Consider the following 22,541-nt stretch of genomic DNA (forward strand, 5'->3'; position numbering starts at 1 on the left):
AACAAAGAGAGATTACATAGCAAAAGGAGGCTGGGAAACGTAGCGCCTGTTGTTGCCAAGGTCTGGTAACCAGAGGAAGTTGAGAAGGCAGAGCTGCTGAACTCAGAAATAAATCCTAGGAACTAATAACAGCAAGCACTGTAAATGGAAGAGCATGTAAAATAGCTTTAGCTATAATGTCAAATTTACGGAGATATTTCTCCAAGATGGGAAATATGTCTGAGCTTCAGGTTTGGTCTCCTACTTAAAATTATGTCTTCAAGCTAATTAATCATCCTACCACTCTCATCCAGTTTCTTTACTGAACAACCTAATACTAATCGTTGTGTTGTTACGTGTATTGACTGTGATATGTGAGAGTCGAGGTCAACTTATTTTACTGTTAAACGAAAATGTAAAATAATTCGGACAGCTCACAAAGTGTGCATTGATAAGCCGCTCCTTGATCATAAGCATTGAATGCTTCTAGCCATAGCTGCTGACATTTGTCATCTTTATTGTATGCCAAGCAGAAAAGGCAGTTTAAATTAATTCCAAGAATGCCGACATACAATAATCACTTTAACCTTCCCTACACAACTGTCTAGGGAATCAACGCATTCTACCTCTATGATTCCTGCTAGCGTTTTGACATGTTAAGTCCACCTAAACCTCCACCTTTACCTTGCCAGGTATGCTGTGTTGCACTGTTTTGAAGCTGAAGTGAGAGGCAGGATCCATGTTGTGAATATTCCATCTCCTTATTTTCTTAGCATTGAGCATTCAAGGGTAACGATACCGAAAAGGAACACGAGTCAAATCTGTGCCACAAGCACTTTTTCCAAGGACGAAAAAAAAAAATAAATGTTATTACAAAGAAACATAAGCAGTACCAGACAGCAGCATTCGCTAGGAACAAGCAGTTTATCCTTGTGGCTGTAAAATCAGTGTTACTCTTTGATCTCATGGTGTAACATTTACATTCCATTGATGCACTAACACACATGAAGAAGTCAAGAGCTTTCTAAGCACAGTAAATAATGATTTCTATATGAGGAGGTGCATGAGATTCTAGAAGTGATTATGGGTGCGCGGTGTCTAGAACACTCCTGCAGGATGAGGAAGTAACAGCCTTCTCCCTGTCGACATCCACGAACATGTCAGTGCTACAAAAAAGAGTTGTCTCTGAATCTACGAAAGCTGCTCATTTGAGCAGAAACACTCGAGCCAACACACTCTGCTGCTTCGTTATTCAGAAAACTGGCTTTGGAATAATCCAAAGGTAATCAGAAAACTACAGCAATTTCCCTTGGTATAGCGTGGTGTCCCGCCTGAGACGAAGCTGTCCACGCAGTCACTGCATCACAAGCTTGTACTGAATTATGCACGCTGAAAATAGTATCTTTACTTTGGGCAGGCTCTAACTGCAGCCCTTCGCTTGTGCAGCTATAGTATTGGAGAACAAATGTTCATGTAAGATCATCTCATTCCCGAGAACGTTTTAGCACGTAGCTAGCACAAAGCACACTGATTCAGCAATCGTTTTCCAACTGCACAGCTTTGCACGGCTTGAGTTAACAGACCAAAAAGCCTTGTGTACTCGATGCTTAAAATTGTAAAAGAAGCTATCTATTGCTATCCATAGGGGACATTCCTGATTTGTGCTCTGATGCCTTGTGAAATCATCTATTTTCAATAGCATAATAAGCTAGTTATATTAAACTTGCAGGATGAGTTATTACATACAGGCTAAACTGCCAATTAATACGCAATACTTTCCCGCATAGAATGAGTACGTTCCAAAGTTCAGTACAGACTTCATTTTCTTTTGTCTTTTTTTCGTATAATGACAAGAAAATTGATCATATTTTCACCGTCCCAAAAGAGTCACGGGAATGAACTGCGTTTAAAAGACACCAAGTTTCTACAGCCAGAAGTGCAGGTTCGAGATAGTGAAAAAAAGCAGCAGCGACGACTTAGGGGCATTTCCATCAAGACAGCTGACTGCCATAAAGTAATCCTTTAACCCTAATGTGAAGCATTCTTGCCATAGATGTCAATCTAAAGACTGTCATACGGCATGCAAGCCCTGTCCAATAATACGTAAGAAATTACCGATAAGAATTTGTGTCAAAAGAGAGCTCGGTCACAGCACTCTTAACTCAAACATTTCAGTGCGCTGCAGCATGTCAGCGTCTCATTTTGGAATGCTGTACAAGTCTCAAAGATGACTTGCAGTAAAGCGTTTACCTGATATTTAAATAGAGAGTCTTCCATGAATCATCGACAAACACTAGTTTTCTAATCTAAACTAAGAGGCAATCCGCTAATTGTTGCTTTACAATTAAGAGCTTCGATCGTGGAAAAGATGAATTCAAACCATTTGAGACCTCTTTTGAGCCAAACAAGCCAGCAGTGTTCTGTAAGTCATATTACAAGAATGTTAACTTCCCCATACCTAATTTTCTGAAGACAGAATCCACTTGTAAAGCCCTTACATATGGACAGATTTGAAGTTTCTAGGCCAAGTGTTAACACACCGTACTTGTACGTCTACAGATTCAATCAGGAAATCATAAAAAGAAGTAAAATTGGGAGTTCAACACATGTAATACAGATAATTTCTCTACAAATAGTCCAAGACATTCTGCAATTTATTGACTTGAAATAGCTCAGTAAAACGTTATCATTCAAATGCAGCGAACAAGACTTAAACCTTGCTGAACTTGCTATATTTTTGATAGCATTCTTATGGCAATGTAGACCAAAATACCCGCCTAATTTCCCACTGCCCACTGCCATCACTGCAATTACAGCTCGACGTCTTTAGACTAGCAAACTTTGTGCCTGATTTGTGTTCCACACGCATAACACATACAGAGGCAAGATAGTTTAGGAATTACCATTGGGATTACAGTTTGCTGAAGTAATGAAGCTTGTTTGGTCAGGAACATTCATTTGCACGTACCTGTTGAGCAAAGAAGCATTTGCATTCAGATAGCTGTTTGTCCAGCTGCTGAGAAACAAATATCTTTCACATCATATGAATTAACACCCTGATAATCCCTATGTTCAGTTAGTGATTTCCCATACTTTTTAGTGCTTCCTTCTCACAACGTCGATAGCTTACTGCATGTAACTCAATTTCTTTCGAGCTGGAGGGAGAAGTTGATTTCTTCAGGTAAATCAATACTGTTGTCTCACACTTCAAATGACAAGGAATAGTTCCTCTGATTAGGATCTAGCTATTAAGCTGAGAAGGCAATAAGAATCAGCAGCCTTTTCCTAAGATCTCTAACAATGGAAACAGTACACCATTAACATTTGATAATAAAGTAGTTCAGGCAGTCTTGCACCACAGCTCTATGGTAGAAAAGACTTAACTGCAAGGTGCAATCAGAACCTGCTTACTGACAGCTCCCCAAAAGAAAGTGAGCTGCAGTTCAGCTGTCGCACTGAACAAATGCTGTTTCTCCAGCCCAGCTGAGTGGCCACAATCAGCCTTTTTATTCCAACCAAGAACACAGTTTGCAAACCAATAACAGGCTGCAGAAGCTTGCCTTTAGCCCTGTCAAAAATGACTCAAAGTAAATTACCTTTTCAGGCTTTTGCTAAAAGAGGGAGAGAAGGAAGAGTCAACACTTCCTTAGTGTATTACAGAATTTTACACTAAAAAGACATTAAAAAACTAACGCTGTATATGGCAACATGCACTTAACTCTTTTTTTCCTACTACCAAGGCTCACAATCAAGAATTGCTTAATGTGGGAAACTGACCCTCCAAAGTTGCAAGTTGCATTGAACTGCTATACACATCTAAATTGCAGATGACCAGAAATTAAAGAGATACTGCATTCTTATGCAACATTAAAGACTGCCTCAAAAAGCATATGTACAACTACTACACATCTCTGTCCTGTCTAAGTTCTATGTGCAGCAATTACACCTATTAAGAGTGAAGGTAATGAAGCAGCATCAAAAGCAAACGTGATGATTTATTCTCAAACTAGATGAGAGCCTTTTGAGTTTGGTGGTTTGGATGATGCCACCCTTTGCAGTGGTAGTTCTCTGTGTCTCAGAAGCTTGGTGTTTCTCTCTTGGCAGAGCTGAGCCCTCTCATTGCAGTAGGGAACACTTTGTCTGCAGGGCAAATTAGTGTTTTCAGTAATGAATTGTGTGGCTAAAAGAGAAATTTCAAGGTAAATCTTCCGTGAGACTTAATTATATTTTAAGTGAAATTTGATTTGCGGCATGGTTTAAATTAGATCTGCCAATTTGGACTTCAAGAGTGGCTTTATGCTTGCATGAGTAATGGTATGTTTTTTTTCTTTCAACAGAGGTTGCGGAACTTGAAGCTAATTTACCTTGTAAGTACAGCATTTAATAGCATACATTTTAAGGGGACTAGGGTTGCTGATGTGATTATTTTGATTGAGGTATGAATGCTAATGCTGTGTTAACTGTGGGGTAAGCTGTGCCAAACTTTGCTGCCCTATGTTTGAGCAGGCTTACTTTGCCCACTCTTAAGGTGTTGCAGAGACATGGATCCTTGCTAGTGTCCTTTGGAAGCAGCATCAATTGGTTATGTTACACAGCTTGGTTGCTGGTAGAGTGGGAACTTCCAAACAGAACACCCAAAGCTGACTGGAGCTGAAGAGTGCACCTCTTACCTTGCTCCCATTTTCCTCTGGTCGCACCTTATTTCAAAACTAGGAAATGCTCATTTGGTAGCAGAGCAAGTAGCTCAGATCTGAGCCTAGTGCTTTCTCATTTCACATGCAAGCTCTAGCCTAGGATGCTTCTTAAATAGTAGATGTATTAACAAAAACAAGGATACTGATTAAAAAAAGAAATTATATATATATATTCCTTAAAAAACAACAACAAAAGAAGGCAATACAATGTGCCTTTAGCCCTGGAATCCTACCCGCATTATATGTTATCTCAGCATTATAGGGGTTGGAAGGGACCTTTAGAGGTCCCTCCCTGCTGAAACAGGTTCCTTCAAGCAGGTGGAGAATCCACGACCTCTCTTGGCAGCCTGTTCCAGTGCTCTGCTAGTCCGACAGTAAAAAGGTTCTTCCTTTTATGTTTGTATGGAACTTCCTCTGTTCTGGTTTCTGCCCATTGCCTCTCGTTCTGTTGCTGCCTGCCACCAAAAAGAGTTTGCCCCCATTGACTTGACTCCTGTGCTTCAGATGTTTGTAAACAGTGATGAGATCCCCCTCTCAGTCTTCTCTTTTCCACACCGAACAGTACCAGGTTGCTCAACCTTTCCTTTTATAGAGATTGCTCCAGGCCCTTAATCATCTTTGTCTCCCTCCACTGGGCTCTTTCTAGGAGATCCCTGTCTGTTTTGAACTGGGGATCCCAGAACTGAGCCCAGGTCTCCAGATGTGGCTTCACATCTGGGCAGGGTGAAGAGAAAGGAGAATCAACTTCAGCTTGCTGGCTGCACTTTTTTTAATGTAGCGTGGGACATCTTGGCCACAAGGACACACTGTTGGCTCATGACCAACCTACTGGCCACCAGGACTCCCAGGGTCTTTTCTGCAGAGCTCCTCTCCAGCAGGTCAGCCCCTAACCTGCACTGTTGCATGTGGTTATTCCTCCTCAGCTGTGAGACTCTACACTTGCTCTTGCTGAACGTCATCAGGTTCCTCTCTGCCCAGCTCTCTATAGTCAGTTCAGGTCTTGTTGAAGGCAGCACAACCTTCTGGTATGTCAGCCAGTATCCTCCAAGCTCAGTATCATCAAATGTTATGCTGAAATGGTTCATGGATGCTTTAAGATAGGTTTTGAATGGCACAGGCTTATTGCTTCTATGAGCTGAGAATATATAGTTAAAAATCAAATACATGTTTTCTGTTCCTTAGCTTCAGAGAGTTAGTTCTGTAACTGAGAACAAAACACCAAGTCCTTTTTTAATGGACTCCTGCAGTTCTGTGTTTGTTGTTAAGAGTGAGTGCTAGTGGCACAGCTGAGTTGTTGCTGAACTCTCTTTCTCCTAGATTTTTGGCCAGAACAGCAGCACTCTGCCATCTCTGCTTCAGAGTTATCACACAGCCCGCTTGGAGGCAGTTCCAGAGCCTGTCACTTGCACTACATAACTTCCAGCCATCCATGTTCATATTTTGGAGTAATCTAAGATGCTTCCCCTGCAGGGAAAGAGGTGTGAGCTGCTTGCTGCATTCTGAGGGCATGCATACAGGCTACTGCTGCCGTGCTGTGCATTCATGTAAGGCTGAGTGTGCCTTGCCCTTATGCTTATCTTTCAGAGAGAAGTGGTGAATGTTCTCTTTGATTATGCTGACAGGTAACCCGTAACATGTCTAGTCGTCTCCATCTGAGGGAAGCTTGGGCCATTTTTTTCCCCTCCAGGTTAGACCTCTGCTGCTTCTCCTGAGCCTCTTCTGTTTGCTAATGCCTCTTAATCCACATCTGCTGTCAGATCTCAAAAATCAGGCTTCTCAGCATGCAGGCTGCCTGATGGGAGGAAAAGAGGGGAAAAAACAGAGTAGAAACAGCTAAAAGGGATAATGTAAAGCATTATCGCTTTCTTTCTGGATGCTTTTCTTCCTAAGAGACAATTATAGAGATTTCTTTCATAGCAGCTTTTGTTCAACTTTTTTGCTTAGTCTCTTCTATAGGATAATGAATGTGAAATGGATTAAAATAGGATAATGTTGAGAAATGTATATCGGGGTTTGTAGCTCGTACAGTGTGAATGCATTATTGGAGTGTTTGTGCAGCTGTAGGTATTTTTATAGGCAAATGGGATCTATGTATTTTTGATGCTGTGTAGCTTCTGAGTCAAGGGAGAAAAGTACATCCAGCTTGGATGGATTCAGAAGCTAAAGGCTGCATTACAAGGATCATAATGTATGCATGGTTGTACACAGCTTCTAGTGCCAGCCTGACAGCTTGTCTCTGCCATAATCAAAAAAAGCCAGCTTTGTACATGAGAAGGCAACTTAGTTTGTGTCATCAGAGGCAAACAAAGGGCTGTTGTGCTGTGAATTTGCATCTGTTGAACTGACTACTTTCATAACAGCACAACCTCACAGATGGGTGTTTCCTTTTCTTTTTACTCTCGTTCTTCCTTCTCATCATTTGTCCTTAATTCCATCTAGTTTGAGAATAAAATCATCACGTTTGCTTTTTGATGCTGCTTCATTACCTTTCACTCTAAATAGGTGTAATTGCTGTAAAAACTTAAACAGGATAGAGATGTGTAGTAGTTGTACATATGCTTTTTTGAGGCAGTCTTTAATGTTACATAAATGCAGTATCTCTTTAATTTCTGGTCATCTGCTAATTTATGAGTGGTATAGCAGCTTCAATTGCAATTGCAGACTTTGGGGAGGTCAGTTCCCCACATTGAAGCAATTCTTGATTATGAAGCCTTGGTAGGTAGGAAAAAAAAGAGTTAAGTGCATGTTGCCAATACAGTGTTAGTTTTTTAATTGTCTTTTTAATGTAAAATTTCTGTAATACACTAATGAAGTATTGACTCTTCCTTCTCTCCCTCTTTTGTGCAAAAGCCTGAAAAGGTAATTTACTTTGAACTCATTTTTGAAGGGCTAAGGCAAGGCTCTGGCAGCCTGTTATGGGTTTGAAACTTGTTCTTGGTTGGAATAAAATAGGCTGATTGTGGCACTCAGCTGGGCTGAGAAACAGCTTTGTTCTATGCGACAGCTGAACTGCAGCTTCACTTTCCTTTTGGGTGAGGCTGTCAGTAAAGCATGGTTCTGATTGCACCTTGCAGGTATAAATCTTTTCTACCATAGAGCTGTGGTGGCAAGACTTCCTGGGAACTACTTTGTATTATCAAATGTTAAAGGTGTATGTGTTCTTGTTAGAGAATCTCTAAGGAAAGGCTGCTGATTCTGTATGCTGCCTTCTCAGCTTATAGCTAGCATCCATATAGAGGACCTATTCCTTTGTCATTTTAGAGTGTGAGACAACATGATTTACTGAAAGGAAATCAACTTCTCCCTCCCAGCTCAAAGAAATTGAGTTACTGCAGATAACCTATCACTGTATGGAGAGGAGACACTTAAAGTATGGGAAATCACTGAACTGGAACATAGGGATTAATCAGGGTGTTAATTCATATGATGTGAAAGATATTTGTTTTCTCAGCAGTGGACAAACAGCTATCTGATGCAAATTGTTCTTTTGCTCAACAGGTACGTGCAAAGTGAATTTTCCTGACCCAAACAAGCTTCATTACTTCCAGCTAACTGTAATCCCAGGTAATTTCCTAAACCTATTGCTTTGCCTTCTGTATGTGTTGCTGTGGTGGGAACACAAATCAAGGGCCACAAAGTTTGTAGTCTAAGACAGTCTAGCTGTATTGCAGTGATGGTTTCGTGGGGGCAGTGGGGAAATTAGGGGGGATTTTGGGTGCTACATTGCCATAAGAATGCTATCAAAATATAGCAAGTTCAGCAAGTGTTCAAGTCTTGTTCGCTCATTTTGATTGATAACGTTTTACTGAGCCTATTTCAAGTCATAAATTTGCAGAAATGTTTGGACTATTTGTAGAGAAATTATTGTATTACAGCTGTGTTGAACTCCCAGATTTATTCCTTTTTATGATTTCTGATTGATTCTGTAGAACTGTAAAGGTAGGTGTTGTAACACTGCTGGGAAACTTCAAATCTGTGCATATCTGAAGGTGCTTTACAAGTGGGAGTCTGGTCTTCAGAAATTTGAGTATGGGGAAGTTAAATCCTTTAATATGACTTAAGAACACTGCTGGCTTGTTGGTCAACAAAAGAGGTCTCTAAATTGGTTTGAGAATTCATCTTTTCCACGTGAGCTTCTTAATTGTAAGCAGAAATTGCGGAGTTTGCTCTTAGTTTAGATTAGAAAACTATGTGTGTTGTGGATGGATTTGCATGGAAGATCGTCTATTTAAATATCAGGAACGCTTTTATTGCAAGTCATCTTTGAGACTGTACAGCAGTTCAAATGAGGACGCTGACATGTGCAGCGCACTGAAATGTTTGAGTTAGAAGTGCTGTGACCGAGCTCACTTTTGACAGCAAATTCTTATCGGTGTAAATTTCCTGTAGGTATTTATTGACAAGGGCTTGCATGCCGTATGACAGTCTTTGAGACGTGTTACCTATGCAAGAAATGCTTCACAGTTAGGGTTAAAGGAGTATTTTTGGCAGTAGGTGTCTTGATGTGAAATGCCCACTAAGTGTCGCTGCTGCTGTTTCACTATCTCGAACCGACCGGCACTTCCTTGGCTGTAGGAATCTTGGGTGGTCTGTGCTAACGAGTTCATTCCCGTGACTCCTTTTGGGTACGGAAAAATGAGTCCGATTTTCCTTGTCATTATACGAAAAAAAGACAAAAGAAATGTAAGTGCTGATACTGAACTTTGGAACGTCTCATTCTATGCGGGAGATGTATTTGCGTTTAATTGGTGAGTTTTAGCCTGTATGTAATAACTCATCCTTCAGTTTAAATGATACTTGCTTATTATGCTTATGAAATAAGATGATTTCACAAGGCCATCAGAGCACAAATCAGGAATGTCCCCAATATGAAAGCAGTAGATAGCTTCTTTGTACTAATTTTAAGGCATCTGAGTACACAAGGCTTTTTGGTCTGTTAACAGCCGTGCAAGCTGTTGCAGTTGGAAAACGATTGCTGAATGCAGTGGTTGGCTTTTGTGCTAGCTTCGTTGCTGAAACGTTCTCGGGAATGAGATGATCTTAATGAACATTTTGTTGCTCCAAATATAGCTGCACAGCTGAAGTGGCTGCAGTTGTAGCCTGCCCAAAGTAAACATCTATTTTCAGCTGTGCATAATTCAGGTACAGAGCCTTGTGATCAGTGACTGCGTGGCACAGCTCTCTCAGTGCGGGACACAACGCATACCAAGGAAATTGCTGCTGTTTTCTGATTACCTTTGGATTATGCCAAAGCTCAGTTTTCTGTGAGATAACAGAGAGGCAGCAGAGTTGTTGGCTCCGAGTGTTTCTGGCTCAAATGAGCAGCGTTCTAGATTAGAGACAACCCTTTTTTGTAGCACCTAGACAGTGTTGCATGGATGTGGACAGGGAGAAGGGCTGTTCTTCCTCATCCTGCCTGGAAGTGTTTCTAGCACCACACAACCAAATCACTTCTAGAAATCCTCATGCACCTGCTCATATAGAAATCATTATTTTGACTTGTGCTTAGGAAGCTCTGATTCCTTCATGGTGTGTTAGTGCAGAATGGGAGAATGTATAGTAGCACGCATGAGATAAAGAGTAACAGTGGTTTTACAGCCACGAAGGATAAACTGCTTGCTCCTGAGGCAGATGCTGCTGTCTGGAACTGCTTTTTCCTTGTGTCATATCAACTGATTTTTTTTTCTGTCGTTGAAAAAATGTGCTTGTGGCACCATTTGCCTGTGTTCCTATTTCGGTATCTGTACCTTATTGGATCCAATGCTAAGGAAAATAAGGAGATGGATATTCACAACATGGAGTCCTGCCTCTTCACTTTCAGCTTCAAATACCAGTGCAACACAGCAGTGACCTGGGCAAAGGGGAAAGGTGAGTTTAGGTGGCTTATACATGTCAAAAGCTAGAGGAATGCATAGAGTTAATGAATGTTGTTTCCCAGACAGTTGTGTAGGGAAGGGTTAACATGATTATTTTAGTCGCATTCTTGAGGGAATTAATAAAATGCCTGATTTCTGCTTTGCATACCATAAAATGACAAATGTCAGCGAGCATGGCTGAGCATTTCAATGCTTATGATTCAAGGAGCTGCTATCAAATGCACATCCTTTGTGGCTTGTCCTAATTATTTTACATTTTCTTTTAAATGTAAAATAATGTTGTACCTTCGCTGTACATTTCACCGTCAAAACACCTCACAAACACAGATTAGTATTAGGTTGTTAGTAAAGAAACTTGAGACTGGAGTAGGAGGAATGTTAATGTAGCTTGAAGACATAATTTTAAGTAGGAGACACAAACTGGAGCTCAGACATATTCCCATCTTGGCAAAATCTCCTGTAAATTGACAAGTTATGAGCTAAAGCTATTTTAATTGCTCTTTCATTTACAGTGCTTTGCTTGTTATTAGCTTTCCTAGGACTTTAGTTCTGAGTTCAGCAGCTCTGCCTTCTCACTGTCCTCTGTTACCAGACCTTGGCCAACAACAGGCCTACGTTTTCCCCAGCCTTCCTTTTGCTATTGACATACTTAAGAACAACAAGAAACACTTCTTTGACCTCCCTTCCCAGTGGGCTTTAGCCTTCCTCATTTTATCCCCTCCTGCTCTGACAGCATTACTGAATTTCTCTCAAGTGGTCAGACCCCTTTTTTACATTTCATAGCATTTCTTCTATTTCAGGTCTTCCATACAGCTTTCCTGTCACTTTTACCAGATTTCTTACTGTTAGGTTTCTACTGATTTTGAGCTTGGATGAAGTGGGTGTGGAGCTGCCCTGAGCTGGGTCTGCCTGATAGTGAAGAGGTGGAGAAAGCGAAGAACAGCTCTTTAGCTTCCTTTTTCCCCCCTATCCCTGTGTGTTTTTTTGAGCAATGTCACAGCAGTCTTGCTGCCCATGCTTTTAATTGAGTACCAACTAAATGTTCCTGCGGATGGAGGCTGTGTCTGGTGTTTTCAGTGTGCGGAGATGCAGAGCATGGCTTTTCTCTTGCTGTTCAGCTGGCAGCGCTCTGAGAACCTTCTGGCAAGCTGTCCTTCCCTGGAGCTGTTTTTGAGTTTGTTTGGAGTTTTAGTTTTGAGAATTAGATTACAGTGAAGATAGATTTAATCTAAGTTTTTTTTTTTGACATAAGACACGTGTAGATATACCTATTTTGCATTAGTAGAGGTGGAACATGAAGGGCTGCTGCGTGCTACGCTCCAAGGCCGCAGAATCCAAGAACTACTGAAATTAAGCTAATGAGAAATAGCTTTCTGCTGCTGGGCTTCGTGAGCAGCTTTCACAGAGGTACTGTTTCTCCTTTGCCCTGCAACAGCCTTATTGCTCCCTGTGCAGACATCACATTGCATGTGATAACCATTCTATGCTTCCATGAGAAGCTAAAGCTGGAGAAGACCTCTAAGGTTGTATAGATATCATCCCCAGGTTGTTTTCCTCTGAGCAGCTTTCCAGCCTCTCTGCCCCACACCCATAGTATTACATGGGGTTGTTGTGACCTAAGCCTGGCATTTGATCTTGTTGAACCTCATCCCATTGGCCTCAGCTATCCAGATCCCTCTGGAGAACCTCCCTACCCTCAGGCTGATCAGCACTTTCAAGTGACTTCGTGGCATTTGCAAACTTACTGAGTTCATCAATCCCCTCGTCCAGATCAAATGAGATATATTGAGAAGTGATAGTTTGATAAGTGCATGTGAACTGAAGAAGCTGATGAAAGACTGATCTGCATAGTTAGTATTGTAACAGACGCTGAAGTAATCATAGAATTACAAGGTTGGTAAGGACCTACAAGATCATCTAGTCCAACCGTCCTCCCTTTACCATACCTACAGAACACCACTAAACCATATCTCCTAGCTCCCTATCCAGGCACTTCTTGAACACTGCCAGTGATGGCAACTCCACCACCTCCCTGGGCAGCCATTCCAGTGCCTGACCACTCTCTGGGAGAACAAGTTCCTTCTTATGTCCAGTCTAAACCTCATCTGTTACAACTTGTGGCCATTTCCTCAGGTCCTGTTTGTTGCCTGGCAGAAGAGGCCAAGCCCCTCCTCATCACAGCCTCCCTTCAGGAAGTTGTAAAGTGCAATGAGGTCTCCCCTGAGCCTCCTCTTCTTCAGGCTAAACAATCCCAGCTCCCCGAGCTGCTCCTCATAAGACTTGTGCTCCAGACCCCTCACCAGTTTCGTTGTCATTCTCTGGACACGTTCCAGGGCCTCAATGTCTTTTTTGTAGTGAGGAGCCCAAAACTGAACACAGTACTTGAGATGCGGCCTCACCAGAGCTGAGTACAGAGGGATGATCACCTCTCTGCTCTTTCTGGCCACACTATTTCTTATAGAGGCCAGGATGCTGTTGGCCTTCGTGGCCACCCGGGCACACTGTCGGCTCATGTTCAGCCGAGCATCAACCAACACCCCCAGGTCCCTTTCCTCTTCACAGTCATCCAGCCACTCCACCCCAAGCCTATAGTGCTGCATGGGGTTATTGTGGCCAAAGTGCAGGACCTGGCACTTGGCCTTGTTGAATCTCATCCCATTAACTTCAGCCCAGCGATTCAGCCTATCCAGATCCCTTTGGAGGGCCTCCCTACCCTCAGGCAGATCAATACCACCTCCCAACTTGGTGTCATCTGCAAACTTACTTAGCATGCGCTCAATTCCCTCATCCAGGTCATCAATGAAGATGTTAAACAAGATGGGCCCTAGAACCAACCCCTGGGGGACACCACTTGTAACAGGTCACCAGCCAGACTTAACTCCTTTAACCACTACCCTCTGGGCACTACCTTCCAGCCTGTTCCTTACCCAAAGAAGGGTGTATATGTCTAGGTCACGGGCAGCCAGTTTCCTCAGGGGAATACTGTGAGAGATTGATATTGTTTGTTTTGCTCTGCTCAGTGAAAGGCCTGTGCATTTATTTCTTCAAACTGTGATTTTTACAAGGAGTGGCATCATGCTTGGAAACAGCGAGGATTCCTGCAACTTGGTTCCATAGCTATTACAGTGTGCTGAGTGGTGGATGAAGTGCGGTCAGCCACATCCCGCAGGGCTGCTCAGTGGTGGCTATGCTGTTTGAGCTCCAGGTGGAGCGTTGAACCATTTTTATAATGGCTCTTTCTTGAAACAATGTCCTGCTTTGAGCATCTGGCAAATCTGACAGGGAGCAAGTTTCATCAAAAGGATATTGGTGTTACTCACCTTTATGTATTCCATCCCTCAGAAGCGTTTTGCTTTACTGATTTTTATCTCCGGTACATTTGAAAGCAAAATAGAAATGCTTTGACTTGAGTATTTTTTATTTTTATTTTTTTACCCATAAAAACCAATGTGTGTGCATTTATGTGCTGATAAAGCGCAGCAGCACGCCTGAGAGGTCTGCTTAATAAATGAAGTGCACTTCAAAATTGATTTGGAAGTGAAGGATTTGTTTGAAAAATGTGTACTCAGCAGGTAATTAAAGTGAGATTTCTATTGGCTAAGGCTGGCAGTTCTGTGGGGTGTCTGTGGGATGGCCAAAGGTTTGGGTGGGTTGGGTGCTGGAAACCAGCAGAATGGAGGCAGCCATAAACCTATATGGGATGGGAAAGATCAGCCATGCTCTGTTTCCATACTCTGGTAGCACTAAATGTGGGAAGGGGGTGGGTCCAGAAGGCACCATGTTATCCCAATGGGATTTTGATGATGTATAATAAAAGAGCTAGAAGCTTTTTGGAAGCTAGACAGATGCTAAGAAACATCTCTTTTTCATCATTCTCTAAGCTATGGATTGCTTTGCCAAACTTTCCTTTGCAGTGTTTTGCATATGAGGATCACCAAGCTGTCCTGGTTCTTTGCCATGGCTGCGTGATGTGATGCAGAGAACAAGAATAATGACAGAACTCTGTAGTTGCAATGCCAGACAGACATGTATCAGATTGCTTGCAAGCATTTCAGCATCCAAGCACAGCTATTTCAGGAATTACAGCCTGTTATCTATTGTCTCTGGTTACATGCAACTAGATATGTTCAGATTTCATCTTTTACAATTTAGCACTTCTCATAATTCAGTATTGGACCTCAGGTTGACAGAGAAGCAGGAAGATTTTCCTAACTGCTGCATCACCCGTTGTGAGATAATTGTCAGTCAAAAGACTTGACTTGCTGTTTTGTTGTAGTACCCTCTGAGGCGTGCTCTTGGCACACCGTTATTCCTACTGTGATAGTAATTGCTGGTGCAAGTCAGAGGGTGCTGTGGTTAAGAAGGATTTAGCATGCATTAGCAGCAAGGTGTATAACCAGCTCTTTCTATTTTGAAGCAGGAGGCAGCCAGTGCTTTGGTGTGTGGGTATTTGGTGATGACCTGAGGCTGTTATTTGAATCTCAGTAATGACAGATGATTTATATAACACAGCACCAGTTATTTTCTCTAAGTAAACTATTTTAATGTTTGTGGTTCTTTTTCTTTGCTAGATGAGGGCTATTACCAAGGTGGAAAATTTCAGTTTGAAATTGAAGTTCCTGATGCCTACAATATGGTGGTAAGTATTCTGTCACTGCTATAGAGGTGGCTACATTTCCTTTTCCTTTACATTTCCTTTCCCTGTATTAGCACTTCAGAGGGAAGTTGGCATCGAGTCTAAGAAAGGGTTTTCTCTCTTGCTAAAATACCATCAAAATACAGAATAGTCTGATTACACTTTTGTAGTGCAGCATCTGAAACCAACATTATTCCTTAAAGGAAAAAAAAGTTCAGGCAGAGGCTGCGTGGAAGTGTAAACAGGGCATACCTGGCAGTCAGACTTCTGACAGTCAGACTTCTTTGGCTAAGCTTCTACTCTCATCTGTTCTTCCTTGGTAATTATTCTGGAGACATGAGCATGATTATTCTCACCAAAATAATCCTGTCTAGAAGAGAGAATTATACAGCTGAACAGAAAGGAGAAGTCTTTGCTTTTTATTTTATGGGGCCTTCAACTTTTGCTTATATTTCTGCTGTTGGACTGTGGTGCTTAATTCCCTTCTAGAGTGTGCAATAGAGGACATGGAAAGCACAGGGGTGGTGGCAAGTGGCCTCTGATGCACTCCACCAGTTCTGCTGGTTGTCTCCCAGGCTACTTAGCTATCTATAAAAAACACCTTATTTCAATGGTTATTAAGCAAACAGCTTTCCAGAAGACATCCCAATGATCACTGCTTCATATAGACAAACAGGATGCTCCCAGGAACTCGCCCTTTTTGAACACGAGAAATATTATTGCTTTGTTTTATTCTACTAAAATCCCAGATCGTGGCAAGAGAGGAGGAGGTACAATTACAATAAAAATAACTTCAGACATTGTTTTCAGAGTTTAGCTGTCTGTAGGAAAAAAGGAAACTCCAGACATGGAAAACAGGTGGGGCATATGTCTGGTTCTCATGAATTACTCTTGGTCTCCTGTGTTCTGAAGATATCTAAGGAAATTATATTCATTTGAGCATTTAAATTGCAATAATTGCATGCAGAGGTATGAATTGCAGAAGGAAGCCTCGCTTTTAGTTTGAACATTTTTGATTTTGCTTGCTTTCATTACTTTCTTCTTATGTCTTTTCTGTTTTCTGGCATTTGATGTTATTATTTGAGAGGTCTTCTTTTGGAGAGGCTGAAGAATGGGTAGGAGAGGATTCAGATGCACCAAGCCTAAATTCAGCATCGTATATGTGCAGTGGCTGCAGTCGCAGCACTGTTTTTATATGCAGGATATATATGAGCACAAAGGATGAACAGCAGCCTGGAATGGGATGGCCTGAATTCTCAGACTGAACTTGAAGAGCTCCAGTGGGGTAGAAAAGTTCTGTCTGTGGGAGTGGGGGAGCCGGGCTGGCATTCCAGAACGTGCCTTCAGAAGTTTACTAACATTCCTGGTGCTTGTAATCAAGAGAGCATGCACTATACTTTTATAAGTTACTGCTTGTGGAGGACAGTAGTTATTTCTGCGTCAGCTTTGAGTTTTCTTGCTCAGTTTTCCATTGTCACTGGTCAAGAGAGATGAATGATGCTTAACAGTATAGTAGCTATCTAGCTATCTGAGTTAGTGGTAGCAACCTCAGGTCCTGCATAGAGAATGGGTTTTGATCCCTGTTTACAGCTTTTTCTCTCCTTGACTGTTTTCCTGGGAATTCTTGAAGAGAAGAAAGCAGTTTTCTTTGGAAATCTTGAACTCTATTGCAGTTGAGTGTTTTATTCAAAACCAAACCCTGGATCCTGTATGTCCTTCTGGATATGTTCTGTTACTACATCTAGTGTTTGCAGTTCCTCTTTTTTTAAGCTCACTATGTAACCTCATGAGAGAATTTCCCGTGGTGGCGTTTTATACACACTATGCATACACTGTAAGTACAGAGGTGGTCACTAGGTAATTGCATTCTCTTTTTAATCTGAATGAACCGTGTCATCTAAAATTATTGGATGAATCCTCCCAAGTTCTCATCCATCTGACTTTATTTGTCAGTATCAATAAAGCAGTTTAACCTCTGTGGCATTACTGAGCACAGGGGGAAATACACAATATATACCCATTTAAATTTCTTATATGATTCATGTTTAAGGCATTCATGTAAAAAGCTCTTGCAGGAAAGGACTTGCTTTGTGGTAACAGGAGCACAGGATGTTGATTTAGTTATGTTTAAGTGCTAAAATTATAGCTGAGGAGGAAAGACTTGGAAAGCTTTGTGTTGTGAACTGAAATCAGTGCATGCTCTTCTGTCTAGGAAGCAAAGCACTGGAGGTAAGCAGTGGGTCTATAAGCATAAAGCACTGACTTGTGTCACCTAGGCTGTGCAGTCCCTCAGGGCAATGATTCAACAGCCTAATGTGGGAAGGATGCTTTGGGATGAGCCCTGCTGTGAAGTGCTGCCTCTTGCTTGTGCCCAGAGCACACGCAGCTGGTTGATCAGGCACTTCTGCATCACTGAGCTGCTGTATGTGGTACTGGAAGTGTTTGTGATGATTATTTGGAAGGCAATAAAATATTGTAAGGGTTCTTCCGCTATATCCGTAATTAAAACTACTTAAGCTGTTGTAGAGATGGATAATTTTAGAAGCATCTGAGCTTGAGAACAGGAAAAGGTTTTCAATTCTAATCAGTTACTGGGTGTGCAAGAGGAATTGTTCAGATAGATCTGTGCTGCGTTGCGAGAGGTAATTCATGTCACACTGCTTCTGCAAGCTGACAGGCTGCATTTCACTGAGCTTTGCAGGCAGGATGAAGAGAGGGAAGAGAGCTCATCAAGGACTTGTTTTACCAGGGACTTCTTTTAAAGCAGTGTGTTTCCCAAAGAAAGTAACTCTGCTCACTGCAGCTGTGCATTTTCATGTTGGATCACCTCAGTGACTATGTTACTGAGTTAGTACTGCTAGTAATGTTAGCACTACTGCAGGACACTCTTAACATTAGAAGTGTCTTTAAGCTCCCATGTTGGAAACAGCGCCTACATGGGCAGTTCTGGTCATCCTTTTCCTGTGGCCTCTGAGCAGACAGAAGTGATGCTTTGTGCAGCCCTAAGGAAGGAAGCACAGTTGGTCACAAGGACACCAGTGCATGCATATGGTCCTCAACTAACACTCTTCCAGGGACTATTGGGGTGAAAAGCATCCTGATGATAGGAAGAATTCATCCCATATGTGACCCAAAACTATCTCCGAAAAGCATTTGTGCATATCAGATCAGTTCCTTCTGTAAGTATCTGGGCTGACTGATTTTTGGAGCTGTAAGAAAGCCCAGCATCTTCAGAATCCACTGCTTTGATCCAAACTCTTGTAATTACTCTGATCTCCCTTCACAGCCAAGATTTTCTTGATTGTTAAAGCACTGTTTTGTGGGCAGTCTGGAGCTCTTGCTGTCTTTCAGACTCTGTGTGGCTTTTCCCATAAATAATGTCCATGTTCTGAATACAGAAAGAAGAAATGAATCCTGGGAGGCCTTTCCCCCCTCTAAACTTGAAGCAACTCTGAAAAGATACTGTGCTGATACAATTAATGGTACTGATATTAGCTATTAAGGGTTTTTCAGAGGCACTAGAAGTCTTTAGAAGGTTGACACTTAACATTTCCTTTTCTTTGAGCTGCTGGGATATTGTGTAGGAGGAGAAAGCAATTGGATATGACGCAGGTGTTGCAGTGCTGTCTTGAGAGCACAGTAAGTTAATCCTTAGTGTCTCCTCAAACTGTGATGCTGTTAGAAACACTTGAAATCTGTTTGGTAATACTGTCACTTGGCATTTTAAAGCATTCTGCCTTTTAGGAGCTGTACGCTCACGAACGTTCGTATGCAGCAAACAGAAGCCTGCCAGCATTTTTGCCTACGAAAACCTCCGGGAAGGTTGTTGTCACAGACATCAGAGGAAGCTGTAAAGTGGCAAGCAAAATAATGGAATACACGGCAAAGCCTCCAGTGCCAAGTGCTGACCTCTGTCTCTGCAGCATCTGTTCCCCAAGCACTGCTTTTTTTGGTTGATCAGCTGCCCAGAAATGAGTTGGTGAGAGAGGGGAGCAATTGTTGCTGTCAGATGTTTTTTAAAATGATAGTAATCTACTGACCGGGGAATGTCTTGATTTAAAACAACAGCAGCAAAGGAAAAAACACAACCACCCTTTTCTTTCTTCAGGTGCAGCTGATTGCTGCAGGGCTGGGGACCTGATGCCTTAAGGAATCAGGCCTAATTAATAGTACAGATAGCAACACCAAATCAGTTTTCCAAGGTTTTTATGACCTTAGGTGGAGGTCAGAAGCTGGAATTTAATAGCAGAGCTGCTCTTCTTAGTCCTTTTCATTGCAAAAATCTCAGCTGTGAAACAGCAGCTGGGATTGGAATCCTGAAGATCTGGATGATAGTCCCTTAGTGATGACATTAATTCTCTTTGGTGGTCTTGCTGCATGGGATTGGTTAGGCACAGCATTCCCATGCTAGCACACTTGTCACATCGATGTGATTTGGCTTGCCAAACCAATCAAGGTCTGAAATAAAGTTTGCGTACTGATTGGTGCTTTATATCCATCCTCTGATTCAGTGAGAATAACATGGGAGAGATTGTTAGTGATGCCCTAAAAGAAACGGGACAAACTTGATAAAAGCTTGTTCTGTAAAATTAAACTTGGACCCAAACCGAAGTCAGTATATGTGTAGTTGTCAACTGCTTGCAACACTCTCCTGTACTGCATGTGCTGTGTTTTGAGGCTTGTGAACACAAACTGTTACGGTGACATCAGCTGAGAGCAGGAACGGAAGCAAAGATTGTTCCATGATAAAAACTCACGAGGGATCCAAAAACATAAGTGGCTGCTGAGAACTGGAGAAGAGAATTACTCAGATTGCTGCTGTGCTCTGTGGTGAGGATGGATCTGCGCCTATGTCTTCTGAGTCTGAAGAGAAGGGTGAACTTATGAGTGGTGAAGTAAATGGATTTTCTAAGCTTTGCTGTCACATCCATGACCTGGAGATGGTTTGAGGCATTCAAGTGAAGCATCTCAAGGAAAGCCTGTGTGAATTTGTTGATGTAAGGAAGATTCGAAGATAAGCTGAAGAAGACTGAAGCTGATTTTTATGGTAGTGCTGCTGTTGTCCTTGTCTGTCTGTAACAGGAGAAGAAGAGGGGAGAAGGAAAACCTTTGTCTTACTGTCAGCAGTGAGTTTCTTTTATTCTTAGAGATAAGAAACACTTTGGTGTTTGGTGAAAGGATAAAAGATTTGTTGTTTTTTCCACGTTACAGAAAACTAAGGTGCCAATTATCTCACTCTGAATGACTGTAGATTTGAGAGTTTCTTGTAAGGTTTAGTTTGTTTAAAACTTCTACTATTCATCAGTACATTCTCTGTTGGAAGGCACGTATGGTAAAATCTGCTCTTTTATCTGGAGTCACCAGGTGGAATAAGTACTGCTGCTTTCCTCTCTTTGTTTTCTTGAGAACTAGGCATGATCTTTCAAAACAATGCGAGGGTGTAGCAGATGCAGGGTTGCACTGTTAGAGAACTTCTGATGTGAACATTTGTGGATTTGGAAGGTAAAAAGTCAGACTTTTCTGCACGTCACTCATTATTCAGTACTGCTGTGATCCAGCATTGCCACAACTGCCTCCTGAGGGGCTGAGCATAAAGCAGCTGTTGCACAAACGTGAATGTGCAAGCTCATGTCTGTCTTATGAACCATAGATGTGCCTCGGGGGTGGTTTCTTTAAGTGCTGGACAGGTGTATTCTCAGTAGGTTGTTATCATGTGTGCACTCTTACCTTTTCTTCAAGGAGCTGGGATAAGTGGAGAACATCTAAATACTTTCCTAAGGTGGTGCTGGAGAACTGAGAACAAAGCAGTGAGACAAAATGCAGCACGCTGCTATGCAGATACAGCTATTAGAGCTGTTTTCTCTCTTGACTGAAGACTTCTTGGGAAGCAGTGGAGGAAAATAGCTCCACATTTATAATAGCAGATTTAATTGGAGTCCTGAAAGGCACTGGTCTGTGTTGTTCTTACAGTAAGTCTACTGTAAGAAATTATCTGCCTGATTGAAAGCTGCAAATCGTAATTCAGAGAACAGGGACAGAATAATGTGCTGTTGCTAAGCTACTGGCGTTTTTATGACCCACTCTTTATTTACTTCACCAAACTAGAGCAAATGAAACTGTATTTTAAGAATCTGTGTTTGAAAACTCAAACTGTCTAATTCAACATTCTGGTGACCTTACCTAAAAATAAGCTGGGAAGCTTTTCACATGTGCATCTTCAGTTTGAATATGACTTTTAACATACAGACTGTGATGCTGTTAGCATCAAATATATTTCCCTTTTTGGTTCTGTCACTTGTAATGGTGATTTGGCTTTATTTTGAAGAATAACATTGTCATTTGTTTTCTGTCTTGGCAGCCTCCGAAAGTAAAATGCTTGACAAGAATCTGGCATCCAAACATCACAGAGACGGGAGAAATCTGCTTAAGGTAGCAGCAGCATTCTTTTTTTTATCCTGAAGGTCTTTCTGTGTGGTGAAATGTTGTATGTAGTTTTCAAGTCACTATTACTATTGTCAATGGTTTCTAGAAATCAGGCCACAATGTGACCCTTAAGAACACAGAAATATATGGAAAGTGTTGTTCATGCTGTGCAATAGGTGCTGGGTAGAACCTGGCTCTTCAAATTCAGACGTAACTTTTAGCCTTGTTTAGGTTAAAAGCATAACATCCAATCTGACACAGATTGGGCTCCCTTTCTCCCCTCTCCCTTTCTCCCGTCTCCTCATAGGTGAACAATTTTTCAGGCCCTTTGAAAGGCTGAAGGTTTTGCTCAGTTAATTCCTGTATGTGTTTAGTGCTTGGAAACTGTATTTCAAGAAGAAAAAATGTCCATTTAACTTTACAGTAACTGTTGTATATTTATTTATTTTCACGTGTAATATCTGCTGAAAAGACAGGTGCTGGTTATAGGAAAACATAGTTGGGGGATGTAAGGCAGGGTATGAAGCCCAAAAGCTGTCCTTTGCCAAAGGGGCGCTGCTACACTACTGGCAGCTTTTTCCTGACCGTAAATGTTTCTCCTACAAAATCAGTTCCAGAAACTTTGTGATTTCGTGTTTTTATCTTGTGATTTCCAGTGGTTAAATTGGCTACAAAGCTGAACATAAACAGAAGTGAGAAGCGGGGCTGTCATTTCTCAAGTTAGCCACACATGAAAGAAATACTAAATGAAGCATAAGCAATGGAAATAAGTAAGATTGAAAGCTGGGTGTTGTGGTATTAGGAATCCAAAACAGAGTGTTGGTCGAGCGGAGCTGTGTGTGGTCGTGTTGAGGGGTGGGGTGGGTGTTAGCAAGATCAGTTGGGTGTTGGTTAGATAGTAGATGAGGCTTTTGTTTTGTTGTCGCTTTATAG

The 22,541-nt window shown here is 41.7% G+C and overlaps 1 protein-coding gene across 3 annotated transcripts in view; it reads left to right on the forward strand.

Moving 5' to 3' along the window:
• The window catches only part of UBE2F (ubiquitin conjugating enzyme E2 F (putative)), a 72,940-nt gene that overhangs the window by 11,249 nt on the left and 39,150 nt on the right, over window positions 1-22,541 (forward strand). For 2 of the 3 annotated variants that reach the window (XM_015867986.1, XM_015867988.2), the window contains 3 exons: window positions 8,172-8,237; window positions 15,121-15,188; window positions 21,544-21,614. In XM_015867986.1, coding sequence (XP_015723472.1) covers window positions 8,172-8,237; window positions 15,121-15,188; window positions 21,544-21,614 — 205 coding nt within the window. Of the gene's footprint in view, window positions 1-4,316; window positions 4,347-8,171; window positions 8,238-15,120; window positions 15,189-21,543; window positions 21,615-22,541 lie in introns of all 3 variants that reach the window. The other variant, XM_015867987.2, reaches the window with a different exon arrangement.

Source organism: Coturnix japonica, chromosome 7 (genome assembly GCF_001577835.2).
Source record: "Coturnix japonica isolate 7356 chromosome 7, Coturnix japonica 2.1, whole genome shotgun sequence".
Classification (NCBI taxonomy): Eukaryota; Metazoa; Chordata; class Aves; order Galliformes; family Phasianidae; genus Coturnix; species Coturnix japonica.